Source organism: Gopherus evgoodei, chromosome 1, assembly GCF_007399415.2.
Source record: "Gopherus evgoodei ecotype Sinaloan lineage chromosome 1, rGopEvg1_v1.p, whole genome shotgun sequence".
NCBI lineage: Eukaryota > Metazoa > Chordata > Testudines > Testudinidae > Gopherus > Gopherus evgoodei.
Window position 1 is genome coordinate 152,533,600 of NC_044322.1, and position 16,013 is coordinate 152,549,612.

The window sequence follows — 16,013 nt, forward strand, 5'->3', positions numbered from 1 at the left end:
CTGTTCCCTCCCTGTTCCTCCATCCAACTCCACCTGCTTGTCTCCTATCCCACTCTGTACCTACCCTCCCCACACCCCCTCTCACATCCTGCTCTCTGCTCCTAATCCACTTGTCCCACACCACCTCCTGTCCCCCTTCCCTTCTGCAGCCCTCCCACCACTTCCTGTCTCCTTTTACAACCAGCTACATGGTTTCTCACCATCCTCTGATTACTATACCCTTTCCTCATATCCTATCCATCAACTCCTCACTGCTCTGCAGTCAAGTCAGGTCCTGGATGCCAGCAGGGGGAGCTTTGAGAGCAAAGGGGAAGCAGTCTCCCTGCTCTCAGTTCAGTTAATTGATTCCACAGCAACCCCTGGCTGCTAGCCTGAGCAACTACAGTCGCAAGTGCAGGGAAAGTCCTGTTCAGCCCATGCAGCGCAGAACTGGAGCATACCCAGTCCAGATGGAATGTTCAGAAAATTTAATGCAAGTCTCTACTGAACATGTGTGAACTGAGATTTTTTTCAGTGGCTTAAACCCTCGCCAAATTTGAAAGAATTTTCATGGGGAGGCAAAAGGCTGACACTGCAAATTTCAAGCCCTTACTCCAAAGCACAGAGGCAGTAGTGTCTCAATAAAACAATTAAGAATTTTTTTAACATGTGTGAAACAATATCTTTTCCCCTAGTCCTGATCTTTGATGCAAGTAAACCATTTTAGCTGAAATTTTCAATAAAATAAAATAGCCCAAAGCAGACATCTCGCATGAAAATTTTCAACCCAAATCGGCAAAATCTGGCAAAATTATAAACTAGTGAAAACAGAGCATTATAATGGGAAGTGTCAGGCAACCTTAATTAATTATAGGCATCACTACCTGCACCACCTATAACTACTACAGTATTTGTTACAGAAAATAATCACTAGTACTTGGTGACTTACTTCACATTATAAACCTTATTTTCAATTTATAAAAAGCTAGGGTAAAGATTTAAGTAGAAGTTAAATCCATTTTTTTTAAATAAATGGACATTTTTAAGTTATGACACTATGTCTGATCAGGCTACTCTATAAAGATTTATAAAACACTTTTCCAACGCTATTCTAACAACTTTGCAATATTCAGATACAAACAGATAGATGAAGTAATAAACCCACATTTGCAATTTTATCTACATGCATTTTTGTGATTTATTAAGCAAATCAGACATCCAGAGAGAACTTTAAAAAGATAAATAATAAAATCTCCCTGTCTTTTGGGAGAAGGCGGGTGGGGGAGGGGTGGATTTAAAGACTTCAAGGTAAAAGAGAATCCATTGTTCCAATGGTCAATTACCCTCACTGTTAAAATTATGCATCTTAATTCTACTCTGGATTTGTCTATCTTCAGCTTTGAGCCACTGGCTTATTATGCCTCGGTCCATGAATTTTCTCCAGTGAAGCAGCCCTAAGCATATAAATAATTACTAAGGAAAAAAATTTTAAATACATTAAGAACTAAAGCCTCCACACTACGAACACTTGTGCATGGGCTTAAATTTAAGTTCATGAGTAGTCTCACTGAAGTTAATTTGAATATGAATGTGTATTTACGGTATCAATGCCTTAGGTAGTTCTTCTTTTTTTAAATAAAATTTTACCTAGTAGCTTCTTTTTGTAAGCGACGCAGTCTTAAACTTCGAATAAAATCTGCATAGTATTCCTTATGTGCTTGCTTTTCCAGTTCTTCATAGTCAGTATAAGCAAAATCTGGATCCACATAATGATATCGGTCAGCTTTTGTAAAAATAGTCCTAAATATTTAGAGAGAAATGTAGCTTCATTATATAGATTAATGATTTAGGGTTTTCTTAGACTTGGAAAATATTACTGATTTTGTTACATAAATAATTTATTGCAAACTCTCATTATGTTACAGGTGATTATTAGTATTTGACTGCAAAGACAATAAAAATAAAACATACAAGAATTAGTAGTTACACCTGCAGTGTCCCATGAGAAGCAACTCAGAAGAAATTTACTAGTACACACATTCTTCTGTCAAAACAGACATTGTTTATATATAGCAGTCTGAAAACATACTAAAGTGATGGATTGTGATCTACTTTTGAAATAAGTAATGAACTGTTAATACTACATCCTAGTTTCTTATTTAAATATTATAGTACTTGTATACTACATTACCTATATTTTTTATGTCGTTCACTGGGCCTAATGCTGGCTGAGCGATCATTAGGAAAGGCTATAATTGCATCACTCTTAAAGTCCCTATTTATCTGATGAGTATGCATCCGTGTTTGAGCTGATCGAAGCATTGCTACTGGTGCAAAATCAATAAATCGCCCAATCTCAGCAGCTACCAATTGTCCGGTTGCATTGGTAATCATTGGTGTTATGCCTTAGGATTTAAATAAAACAAGTTACTTGCAATCAAGCTACCATTTTCAAATGAGAGGTACAAAGTAATATCTCAATTCAGAAAAAAATATACATTTCATAAGGTGTTATAATGAAATCACACCTACAAATGAGAGTTCTGACTTCTCACACCAATTTTACAAAGTGTATTTACATTATCTTCATTCAAGAGAAGAAATGATGGTATTGTGGAAAGGAATTAAGACTCAGACTTGTGTTCAGTTCCTGCTCCTGGCACAAACTTTCCTGCATGAGCCAGAGCAAGTCATCTAGGCCTTTATTCAGCAAACCACTTAAACTTAAGCACTTGAATAGTCTCATTAAAATCTGTGGGATTACACATGTGTTTAAAATGCTTTGCTGAATTGGGGCCTGAATCTCTCTATTAGTTCCTCATGGTACTTAATTCCTAATATTTCCTCTCTCTCTCAAGCTTTATCACTCTTGTATATTCAGATTATAAAGATTTTGGGGCAATGATTCTCTCTTACTATGTATGAGCAACAAAAAGCAAAATGTAGCCCTGATGTCAGATGAGACCTCTAGGTCAGAGGTGGGCAAACTATGGCCTGTGAGCCACATCCTGCCCGCAGGCCACATCCGGCCTGCGGGACCCTCCTGCCCTGAGAGGCTGGCCCTCGGCCCCTCCCCTGCTGTTCCCTCTCCCCTACAGCCTCAGCTCGCCCCACTGCCGGCGCAATGCTCTGGGTGGCAGTGCTGTGAGCTCCTAGGGCAACGCCGCTGCAGATCCTGGCCTGACCCGGTACTCTGTGCTGCGTGGCTGTAGTACCGCCAGCCACCGGTGCTCCAGGCAGCGGGGGGCAATGGATAGAGGGCAGGGGAGTTTGGAGTGGTGGTCAGGGGGCAGGGGTGTGGATAGGGGTCAGAGCGGTCAGAGGGTGGGGAACAGGGGGGTTGAATGGGGGCAGGAGTCCTGGGAGGGGCAGTCAGGAAGGGGAGGGTTGGATGGGGCTGCAGGGGGCAGTCAGGGGACAGGAAAAGGGGTGGCTGGATGGGGCACGGGTCTGGGGGAGTAGTCAAGAAGGAGGGGGGTTGGATGGGGTGGCGGGGGGCAATCAGTGGCAAGGGTTCTGGGGGTGGTCAGGGGACAGGGAGTAGAGGGGGGCAGCCCCAAGCCACACACCCCCTCCCCTAACCAGCCCTCCATCCAATTTCCAAAACCCGATGCAGCCCTCAGGCCAAAAAGTTTGCCTGCCCCTGCTCTAGGTGCTTCCATAATACAACCAACAATACAGATTCTGAACTAGTGTAAGAGAAGAGAATCAGTACATTTATATATTCCACAGTTTCTCTTGATTTTACTAGTATATAGTTTGAAATTAATTTATTACTAATGTATATGGTCTGCTTTCCTATATTTTTCTAAATTAGAGAAACACAGCCAGGTAGTTAAATCCATAATGGAGAAGTTTTGTTTTTTTTAAAGTTCTGCATAACTACATTAATAGAAGTTTATCATATATAAAATTAATCCAGTTAAAATAGTTTGTTTGAATATAACCATTTCCTAACAGCATTCATAGGCATAACCAGGGAAGGAGGAGGGGGAATATGTTTTCTTCCATCCCAACTTTAAAACTCTACTGGAGATTTTTGGGGGGGGGGGCGCGGGGCAGGGAAAAATTCTCTCTTGAGAATGTAGGCTTGTTATTAGGCTGTCTCCCATTCTAATTTGTCAGATGACTCTCAAACTGGCAAAGTCTCATATTGCAGTACTTCCTGGGCGACCAAATGGAAATTTTTTTCCAGAAATCCTGTCCTTATGCTATATGATTGACCAGAAACCTAAGGGTTGGGGAAAGTAGTAAGAAACAGGAGCTAAAATGGGCAGCAAAGTAAGCTCCCTGGACATGAAAGAAATGGATGTGTTTACACACATACAAAAAAATACATTTGAACCATCAAATCACATCTAAAATGAATAACCATTTAAACATACATCTGTAGCCCATGTCTTTTCTTTCATTGCCTGTCACCTTTAAGTTTACATCAATTGAAAACATAATAATCAATAAAGTGTATGGGCTTTAAAATAATTATTGGACTGTCCCATAGAACAAAACAATTCCTCCAAACCACAAGCCTGGTGGCTCATAATGAAGACAAGCCATGTAGCAAAACTTGAGGATTTAAGTGTCACAGCATCTTGGACACTAGCCAAGAACTGGGTTTCTGAAACTAACAGTCCTGGCCAAATCAACACTGTTGGGTAAGATCTCTTGTAAGATATTAGAAACAAGGACAAATAACCTAACTGGGAATATGAGGGAGTTGCTTTATGCTCTGGAATATCATTTTTGCTATGGATATCACAGATTCACAGGAATGGGGTAGTTGCAGGACAGTGATATGGGAAAAGATCAAAGAGCTGGGTGTGGTGTTGAAATCATGGGGTAATAGTAGCCTCAAAAAACATTAACATCTGTGGTATATATTGTCCCTCCTAACTTATTCTGTATGGTCCATGTCACTGTTTGGAATCCAAACACAGCAGCACTGTGCAAGTGCACGACTACCAGAAAATGATTATGTTTGATGTGAATGAAATGCAAAGAGTAAAGCAAACAGTATAAATGATAAACACTACTAATTTTTTTAAAATTTTCACTTTCAATAATCCAAGGTATTATCAGTTCACCACATAAAAGTGTATTTTATATATAAATATAAAACTTTCAACCTGACAGTGTTCCTTCTAGTAAATTACCATCTCCATGTATTTATTCTGATAAACAGGAATTTTGGTCCAGATCCTCAAAGGTTTTTAAGGCACCTAACTCAGTGGGAGTTAGGTGGAGGGTATTAAACAGATACATTACAATGAAAGATAAATTACCAGGATTGTTCAAGACAGTTAAATAAAAAATTACAGTACAATATTTCTTAATGTAAAACATAAGACTGCAAATCCTCAGGATCACATAAAGCAGCACAAAGTTAAACCCTGATTAGATAAATCATGTAAAAATTAAAAAAAACACAATTACCATAGATATATTTTAATAAAGTGAATATTCTTTCATCTTTCAAAGGAAAATGTTTTTTAAAACAATGGCTAAAATATGAACGGACTCCATTCCTAACACCTGTTAAGAAGCATATTTCAAAAAATTAAAAACACTCAGAATTTTTTGTTTAGTAACATACCAGGGTTGATTTTAAACATAATTTTCTTGGTTTTCGGTTTGCATACACCAGTAAAACTTAAATGTATTTGATGAAAGGGTTTGATCTTCAAAGACTGTAAATTATCTTCCTCTGTCACTGAACCAAAAATATCTACGACTTGCTTCACTTTAAAGGTTCCTGCTTGACGTGGAACAAATGAAAACATCACATCCTAAAAACAAAAAAACAAAAAAAAAACATTGCTATGAAACATTTTATTAAAAATAAAGCAGAGATATTATGTAGACTCTTCTTGGTTAAAAATTAGTTACATCATGGTGATTTAAATTTATTTTAAAGGGTATTACTTTCTTTTTCATAGTACTAATTATTACATGTAATTGAGCAAATTAAAAAATGTAGAACTGTTAAGCATTAACAGAATTTTATAAGCTCAATTCTGTAGAATAATAACACATCTTCACGGTACCCTGAATGTATCTGTTCATAAAAGTTACTTACATATTTGTTCTAACTGTGCATGCCTTTGTGCTACATAAAAGGAAAAGAAGCTAAAATATGTGATGTAATGGAACAGTTAAACCTAAGGCCTTATCCTGCAAAGATTTAGGTACATGAGCAATTTTACTTAAGTATCTGTGTCTTTGCAGGATGAAGGTCATAGTCACTACCAAATGTACTTTCCCATCCCTCCCCATTTGAAAATCGATAGTATTTGGTGCTTTGACAGTGTCCACTGAATGGTTTTATATTGACAAATTATGAGCTTGGCTCATATAAAAGGAAATGTGGAACCTCTCCTTAAGTGAATTCACCACAAACAAAACAATTCACAGTTCTAACATTAACAATTGTAAACCATAATGGTGTCCTCATCTTTCCAACCAAGTATCTATTTACTGGGAAAAGATGAATATTTACATTACCTTTGTACATTTTTCTTTTACTTTCCCTTTTTCGGGACAAATATTAAAATGCGCTCTCTTTTGGAAGCTGAATGTTACTGGAAGTGACTCAGATTCATTTTTGAGAGTGCACATAACCTCTGTGTGTTCACCCATGAAACAGTCCATAAAATTAACAACTGGTCCTGGACTGAAAGTTAACATGACAGGAAGCCCTGAACCTGTCAAAGCTAACTCCACATGATGAGGATGAGTCTCTGCACAAGAGAGTAAGAAAAAAATATAAAATACGATATTGAATTAAAAAGACATGAAACAGTTTTAGACTCTTACAACCACAGAATATGTAAAATTGGGAAGGAACACGGCTTCTTTTCTAATACCATGTTTTAGAATTTTAATATAATTGGCCACAAACTTAATGCAAGATGTACATGTTTATTTATATAGGCTAACACATCATCATTTAAAACCCTCTTGGTTATTAAAATTGGAAAAACACAATCATTTTGACATAACCATAAACTTTGGTGATTTACAAATCTATTTGTTAAAGATTAGTTAAACACTAAATTCTTGCAGCCAAAAGGTGCATTCATGACAAATGATTCTAAATTTATTTTCCCTTTCCCCTCCACTTCCAAGTTAGAATCTTAAAAGTCAAGGCTGCCCTTTTCCTCACTATTTGAAGCATTCAGCACAGTTCTCTTAATGTACATGTGCAGGTCCCCACAACACATATACATGTCCCCTTTAACATTACTAATCTGACATGGAAAAAGTAAAAAGGTTCAAAGTTATCCACATGTAAACTATATATTTCTAATAACATACCTTTGATTGGTATGCTGTCACCATTCAGAGCCTGCAGAAAGCCATCTTTACTTCCTACAGCCTCAAACCTCAAAAACAGTGCATAATCTTGTCTTGGTGGAAATTCAGTAAGTCCAATGTCTCTTTTAAATTGCCTGTAAAATTAACACTCTTTAAATACCCATACATATTATTAATCAATGGTCATTTTTCATCAGTTCATTTGATTTCTACAATCCTGTTACAGCTCAGACAAATGAGATTTTAAAATTGAACACAGTACTGAAACAGACAGGACTACTCAGATATAGTAGTCTGCAGCTCCCACGCCCCAAAACCAGCAGAGGGTATAGCCACATCAGCATTAATGACATACATATACAAGTATACAAAGAGGCCCTGTAGCTGCCCTATATAAACCTGGTGATGGTGATGTTTCTGCTCTTTCGGACCACCAAGTTGACATTATTCTAATGACATTCAAGTTAAAGGAAGGTACCAAACTTGAAAACAGTGGGAGTCTCACAACCATTTCTGCATATTCAACGGGAAGGGGGAGGGGGTAGAAGAGGGGGAAATCAGTTCCTCTTGAGAATTTAATTCTCCTCTTGTTGCCCAGAAACATGAAAAAAAATGTTATCCAACTTTCTGGTTGCTGAAGCAAATTGTAGTGAATTATTAACTACTTTACAGCTAGGTGGATCTTTTTTCTATTCTTGTCACTAGTGTCAGGATGAGACATTACTATGGAACCTGTACATACATGCTGGCATGCACAGACCAAGTGCGTAAAACACCAGATCATCAACTGCTGTAGTACGCTGCATCTGCAATGGGGAACTTAGCAGGAACTTGAAGGTGACAAACTATCCTAATTCAAAAGATTTCCCACATACACACACACACACACACACACAATTTTTCATCCAGGAAATGTGCTTATAACTGATGTAACTTAGCTGTCAAAGCCTCTCAGCAAAACTTTTAGCCAGCAAGAAGAGTTTAAAAATTATTTTTGAAATAAACCTCCTTGACTGGATTGATCTGCTATTACTTTAGAGGATGAACTAAAAGGAAATATGTAGATTTAATCTGGGGAAAATGTATATATCTTTGTTTATCAAACAAAAATGTATTATTTTATTAATTTTCTTTTAACTCTGTAAAATAAATTAGAAACCTAATTTCTTATATAAAAACTGTCCATAAGCAGTAAACTAGCATTGATCTGTGCACATTGAGAGGAAATAATTTGAGACATCGGAGTTAATTTAATATATCTAACACAGCTGCAAATAGATTTGCCTACACTTATTAATTATATCTTTTATTGTGTCAACCTCTTAAGGTTGCACTTTATACTTACTTTGGACTAAAGCATAGTGTAACCACAGTTTTCTGATAAGGTAGCAAGATTCCTTGGTTGGGAATGCAGGAGATCAAAGTTGAAATATCTAGTTCTTTGGTTCTATTTATGAAGCTCAATTCTTGTAAAACAGCATCAGTACTCTTCTGAAGATGTGTGCCCTGTAAGATAACACCAAAATGTGAAATATAGTTATGTCAATTTCCCCTTTTAGTGTGGATCTTTCACACAGCAACAAGAGACAGAAGCAAAAAGGGTTTAAGAAGTAGGAAAATATAACACTACCATCTATCTCTCAATTTATACTATAAAACCCACTAACATTAGCAGAGGGATATGAAATTGACTCTTTTTTAAAGAAAGTTGACTTGATTTCTTGCTGGTATGAACACTTTACTCTCAATGAAACCTATAATGACATAGTCCTGCTGTTGGACAGATCTTTCAGCAACTGTACTGACTGAAAGAAGAGCAGGTAAGGGACACTAATAGAGGAAGGCTGTAAAAAAAGAGAGAGAAAATGAAAAGCAGTCATTGAAACATCTTTGCACTGAAATTTTAAAAAATTCAGCATTGTTTCCTTACCATCTCTCCTCCAACAGCATCATCCTCCAGCACTGCCACCCAGTTCATGGTCTCTGGGCTTTTATTGTACAGAACCACTTGTTCAGTATTTGAAGTTCCAAAATAGACAGATCCAAAATGAATACATTCTAGTGTGTTTGCATGAGACAGACCTAATAATTCAAGAACTTGTTCAACTACATGAGCTTCTATCCTTAAGTTTGTGATACCACGACCTTGCAATTCTACTCTGTTGGAAAGAGTAAGAGAAAAAATGAGATGTACACATCTAAAATTCATACAAGAATAATTTATGAATTTTATTGGAGCTTTAGTTTGTTTACTATATGCCTTTGATTTAGTCAACTATATTAGAGAATTTAAACTAATCACACTGGCACAAAAACAAACACATTCTACAGTACGAAGAGATTATGTACGATTATAAATTGTGTTCTCTGAGTGTGTTGTCTCTGCAGAATCATGGTGGAAAAAAATCATACATGGGGCACTGGGGGTTTTTTGAGCAGTACCAGCAGTTAGGAGGCCTTAGATTCCACTCGGAGCCTTAGATTCCACTCACTTCAGAGTGGTTGCCGTGTTAATCTGTATCAGCAAAAAGAACGAGGAGTACTTGTGGCACCTTAGAGACTAACAAATTTATTTGGGCATAAACTTTCATAGGCTAAAACCCACTTCATCTGAGCATATAAAAACCTAGCTCAGTCTAAAAATCTCTCAATTCCCTGTAATAGAGAAGCCAGACTCCCCTGTTGCTGGATCTGAAGATTTTAAACCCTTCAATAATTGAACCACCTCTGTATTCTTGGGGAATCCGGGTGCAGTATCCAGCCTGACTCATGAAAGACACCCCACCCCTCAGCCTCTGCTTAAACCACAACCCATCAGAGGAAAAAAATTTGCAGAGAGTAGTGAAGGACGTTGGGAGACACACCTAGACCCCTCCTGACAAGGGTGACAAGATTAAGACATCTCCATTAGCTTACAGAATGGAGAGTAGAGACGACTCCCCTAGCCTCATCTGCATGAAAGATGGGACAGAAAAACATCTGAATTTACATACAGAATGGAGAAAGAGAACCACACTGAATTCTGGGACCAGAAAATGCAGGGGGCACTGCATCATGGGATTCTCTGCTCCAGATGCTAATGAACCTATGTCTGCACACACCCAGCTCAGCAATTATCAGACCAATTCTAGTAATGAATCCTTAATTGATATCCAAACAGTGAAGCCACCTATTTGCATTGTGAGCTCCCGGGAAGAAACCACCACCCATAGCCAAGAGTGATCAGCTCCTTTTGTCTAGTCTAAAGAAAATCCTTGAGTTATCAGCCTTACCTATAAGTAAATCTATTGTTCTCCCTTGAACAATTGTATTTTCTCTACAAAAGATCCCTACTCACCCTCCAGTCAGTGTTCTGATGCTTAGATCCAAACTCTGCATCAGTTCCACTGGGACTCCACACTCTCCTGACTGATCGTGCTGGGGACTCTGCCTGCCTCCTGCCCTCAGGACCCTTGGCTACCAGCATCATCTTGGAACTCTGACCAGTTCAAGCTTCAGGGAGCGGTGAGATCCCCTTCTCTCTCTCTTTTCATTTTTCCTTTCTACCTCAGGTATTAACCTTTAATAATGTATGTTATGTTGGTTTAGCCCTCCCTGTGTAGTTATCACTATGATTTAGTAAATAACTTGTATGGTTAAGCTGGTGGCTTCTCTCTCTCTTGCTGAACCTTACTCTTTTGTGTTTTTAGCTTCTCCCATTTACTCTGCAGCAACGCTTCTTTTGCCTAAGCTAAAGATCCCTGCAGCACCCAGAATACTGTGGGGTTTGCTCATCAAGTAGGTTACTGCCAGTACAATTGTGCTGTGAAAGTGGGGATAGGGACATGCTGAATCTGGGACACATAAGGGTAACAGCTTGAAAATGCTGCTTGACTCAGTCCATGGAGCCCAGGGGCATATAAGGAGAGTCAGCCTGAAAGTGCTGCTTCATCCAGCCCAGTGAGTCCAGGGACATATAAGGGGTCAGCTTGACAGTGTTGATTGACCCGGTCCGCTCAGACTTGCTCTGTTACTGTATGTGTGGGTGGGTGTGTGCTCATCTGGTTTTGGAGCTGGAGAAACCCAGCTCTAGGGAACCTAGGTCCTGCAGAATAGCTCCATTGGGAGGGGACTTGCAGAAGGGAGAAGTAGAGCTCCATATGAAAAACACACGTGACACAAGCAGTACACTGATAGAATTACAGAATCCCGTTCCCCAGAAAAGTGACCCAAATAAATGAGCACTCCTCAAAGTAATGGGCAAATCTGGTAACAACCATCTTAGATGGATCATCTCTAGGAGTCCTCTGCTTTTGACGTCCTTTAACAGGATAGGACTTGTCAGATGATCCTGGCTTCAGTGCCAAGGAATGTGATAAACTGATTTACTTGGGTCAGAAAACTGCCTCCTCAAGAGAGCTTATCCTGGACTCTTGAACTAACAGAAGAATTTATAATCAATTGCTCCTGTCCTTCAAGCTCTTGAAGAGAAAAGGCTTCGTGTGTTGTATAACCCTTCAAAGCACTGGAGAAGCGTCATGCTTATTTTTCTGAATAAATGCAGCACTATTTGTCCCAGGTCCACTGTGGTAAGTAAGACCCACAACTTGAAGTCAGAAAAAACAAAGAAAAAAGATTTTTTTTGGCTAATTAGATTCTTTGTACTAATCAAGTCCTAAATTTAAATAACTTTTTAAAACTCTTTACAAAAGGAAAGAGCTATTATGGTTGCATTTAAAAATATTTATATTTTGAAAGATTCTACTGATCTGAGAGAGACCTGGTGTACTTGAAGTGGGAATACCAATGGAACCTGTAAGGTCTCTCAAATCTATAAAAGGCTTTTTTTTTAAATACACCCTGTAACTATTCCACTAAAAGAGAAAGGACAAGGTTCCCCAAATCACATCAACTGCCAGAGAGACAGGAACTAACAGTGCAAGAGTATGCACATCCTTGCTCAGAAGAATGTGGAGCTCAAGAGACATGTATCCAATCCACTGCCTGTCAATACTATTTTAGAGTTGCCAGGCACACAATTCCTACAGCATCGCTCTACAGAGCCAATGTCATCAGCAAAACTATTTAATGAAGTAAAGCTTTGGACAATTGCAGGCCAGCAACTGATGTCTGGTAACTTAACTTCTTCTTGTCACATTGTGGTTCCAGTTATTCAGTATCTGGATAAATATAGCAATATTGAAGAGATTTTAGAAATACAGGATATTAAAAAAAATCATCCAAAACAAGCAGACTTTACGCAGTCACATTCTGCACTTACTTTGCCACTTCCCTAATGACTCTGGGTATATCTGTACAGATATTCACTTTAACCAACTGTAATGTTTTGGATTCCACCACTCCACTGGTAGGTACTATGTTAACAGGGACACTTCCGTTGTAGTCTATTTTAAACACACCTAAGAAAAATATAATATTATATGTTACATATGACATTTAAATGGAAGATTATCTAGCATTCAACACTTAGACTAAACTAAAAAACACAGTAAAAAGTTTCATAAATAGTACGTAAAATAAAGTAACTCAAAAATAAAATTATGGTATCATAACACATATATTGCAAAAAATCCTAATCTAACATTTAAGATTTGTGTTTTTCTGGCTTTCCTCAAAACATCAGATACCCATATACAATGCCACTATGCAAAGTTATTATTGTAATAGACAATGTAATTATATTCAGAACCCAACTGATTGTAATCATAAAAAAGTTGCTAGTAACACTTTGCATGTCTGGCAAATTTGAGACATAGCTTTATGTAACTGTAGTAGTCAAATGTTTAAGAGCTTAACCAAAGAGAAGTCTATTGTCCCCTTCCGTGCAATTGACAACTGTGTATGTATGCAGTGTAGTACACCACAAATGAGAAAAATCTAAGCACAAGTGTAGGATATTTTTTTTTAATTAACAAACAATTTGAACAATAGAATAGTTAAATGGATGTATTCCACATGTGTCAGCATATTACCTGCTGACAACCAAGAGGTATCAATAAACTATTAAAACTGCTGTTATATAAAGCCAGGTACTACAGTTGCCACAAGAGCTTCCACATCAAATGGTCTAGATAGTACATAGTCCTGCCGTGAGTGCAGGGAACTGGATGAGATGAACTCTTGAGATTCGTTCCAGTCCTGTGATTCTATGATTCTGTGATTTTTAACAAGATGCAGAAAAAAAATAAAGCTTGAGTACTCAAGTTTTATGTTGATTAACAGCATGGAGTCAGGACACATGTAACCTACTCCCTCATTCAGAGGCCAAGATGCAGTCCCTCTCCCGCTGACAGAACTCCAGTGTCTGGATACTGCACCTCAACATTACTTGCAGGGAGTATAAGGTCCACTGGGCCCACATAATCATGGATTCAGCGGTCCATCCCCTATCAGCCCTCAATACTATCCTTTGCATGAGCATATACAAAGCCACCTCCATATGCATCAGCAGCCCATTCTGCATCATAGGGCTTAAATGGTGAAGAAGGCTATATAGGGTTCTTCTGCACCAGGCTCAACTTCACTCCAGGTGAATTATACATATGCTTATAACAGGTAAAGGATCAGTACTTCTCATACAACTACTTCTGTTCTAGGAGATAAATGATCATTTATTAGTAATAGACAGTTTCAAAAACTGCACGTTACACATCAAGTTCCAACCTCGTAGAAGAAATAAATATATATATGAAATCTGTGTACACTCAAAGTGTCCGGTGAAGAGCTGCTAGCACTAAACATTCTACTTAGTAATGATATTAACAGGAAAGGAAGACACTAACATCTCCCCTAAAGAGTATTTGTCAACATTGTAGTGAGAAGTACAAAGGAAAGGCTATTTACCCCTAATTGGAAGTTACCTCAGCCAAATTATTTATGTGTGTGTGTGTGTGTGTGTATATATATATATATTTAAAAAACAGGTATGCAATTTACAGCAGTGGTAGATTTCCCAGTTTAGAAGACTAAACTGCTGTAGACACATCTCTACAAAAACAGAACCAAATACAAATTTCAGTAGACACTTAGAACAAGTTGAATATGCCTATCACAAAACATTTTTGTTATATAACAAACTGCTTTGTATAATAGAAGATTTATACTATTCCATGGATCACCACTGACTTTTCTCAGAGTTGAGTATTAGATTCTAGGGAAAACAGAAGATTACAACGGAAACTTTTCACAAAGTAAACAGTATATACAAATATTTTTGTTCTCGTTGTTAATACCATATATCCATTTTTTTATAATATATATAAAATATACATACACACACACACACACACACAGCCAGCTCTACAGTTTTCATCGCCCCAAGCAGCGTGCTGAATTGCCGCTGCGGACAGCGGGAGCAGTCCGTGTGCCCTAAGGGCGGCAGGCACGTTTTCACGGTAGCGTCTATGTTTAGCTGAAGCCGCCACGGACAGCTAAACATAGAAGCTGCTGCCGAATTGCCGCCGCCACGGAAATACACCTGCTGCCCTAAGGGCACATGGACTGCCCCCGCTGTCCACAGTGGCAATTCAGCGAGCTGCTTGGGGGCAAAACAACAGGGACTGCTGCCCCTTGCAAATTGCTGCCCCAAGCACCCGCTTGGAATGCTGGTGCCGGCCCTGTACACACACACACACACACACACACACACACACACACACACACACACACACACACACACACACACACACACACACCCTAACATCTGGAATAAAAAGTGAAGAAAAAAAATTCTAAAACTACTGAGGCGTGCAACAGTTTTGATACCTTATAGCAAAAAAGATTTTTTATAACACAAGCAAAATCTGAGCACTAGTGCTTAGTAGATGTTTGCATGTATGTGAACATGGCTGCCTCATAAACCTCCTGCAGATGTATCAGAAGTTTTCAGCCACAGCAAGCTTCCCTCATATCAAACAGGATTTTGATGTGATCCTTGAGTTGTAGGCCTGCCAGCTTTTAAACAATGAGACCTGCAATTAAATAGCCATTCTCATATGGCTCTCTTGACAACAACATTCCTTGTTATTTTTGTGTAAGACAAGAACAACAAACAACAAACAACAACAACAACAACAAAAACACAGGTGGATTTTAATCCATGTTAGATAAACTTCTATAGAAAATTTGACACTGCTACAAAGAACAGCTTCACCAGGATGGGCTTACAGGCTTGGGATAAAATAATGGTAGGATGATTAACTAAAGCTGAATTTTGAAGGAAGAAATTTGGAATGAATTTGGTATACACACTCATATCATCACTTTATCCTTAAAAAACGGGAATATAAAAGTGGATCGTTCACTGGAGCCTGAAAGTTATTCATTTTATGAGCTAAAATTACTGCCATAAAAAAAATGACCTTCTACATAAGAAACTTGAGCTCACAGGTATCAAATGGCTCAAAAGGAGATTCCATCAGCTTAGTCAGGGTCACCTTAATATGCTTTAAACCAGGGAGTTTTTAGTGAGCATTTCCAAATGTATTAAGTCGCACATGACCAAGGGCCAGACAAAAATTATATACCTTAAGTTTGTTCCCTGAAACCCAGAATAGATGTCAAACGATTTCTGGAAGAAAATGCCTATAACCTTGACAAGTGAAAAAATGTAGTTAAATAATTTATATGTAGGCTTGGAAGGATTAGATTTGTATGGGTAAATGTTGGTGAATGTCAATTTCACGGTGAACCCAAAAACAAAAAAAAAAATTCCATCAATA

General features: G+C 38.2%; 1 protein-coding gene across 1 annotated transcript in view; it reads right to left on the minus strand.

The window, feature by feature from the left end:
* The window catches only part of CFAP47 (cilia and flagella associated protein 47), a 681,124-nt gene that overhangs the window by 627,784 nt on the left and 37,327 nt on the right, over positions 1–16,013 (minus strand). The window contains 8 exon segments of the mRNA XM_030575652.1: positions 1,627–1,779; positions 2,171–2,384; positions 5,573–5,765; positions 6,481–6,716; positions 7,294–7,427; positions 8,639–8,799; positions 9,224–9,452; positions 12,554–12,692. Coding sequence (XP_030431512.1) covers positions 1,627–1,779; positions 2,171–2,384; positions 5,573–5,765; positions 6,481–6,716; positions 7,294–7,427; positions 8,639–8,799; positions 9,224–9,452; positions 12,554–12,692 — 1,459 coding nt within the window.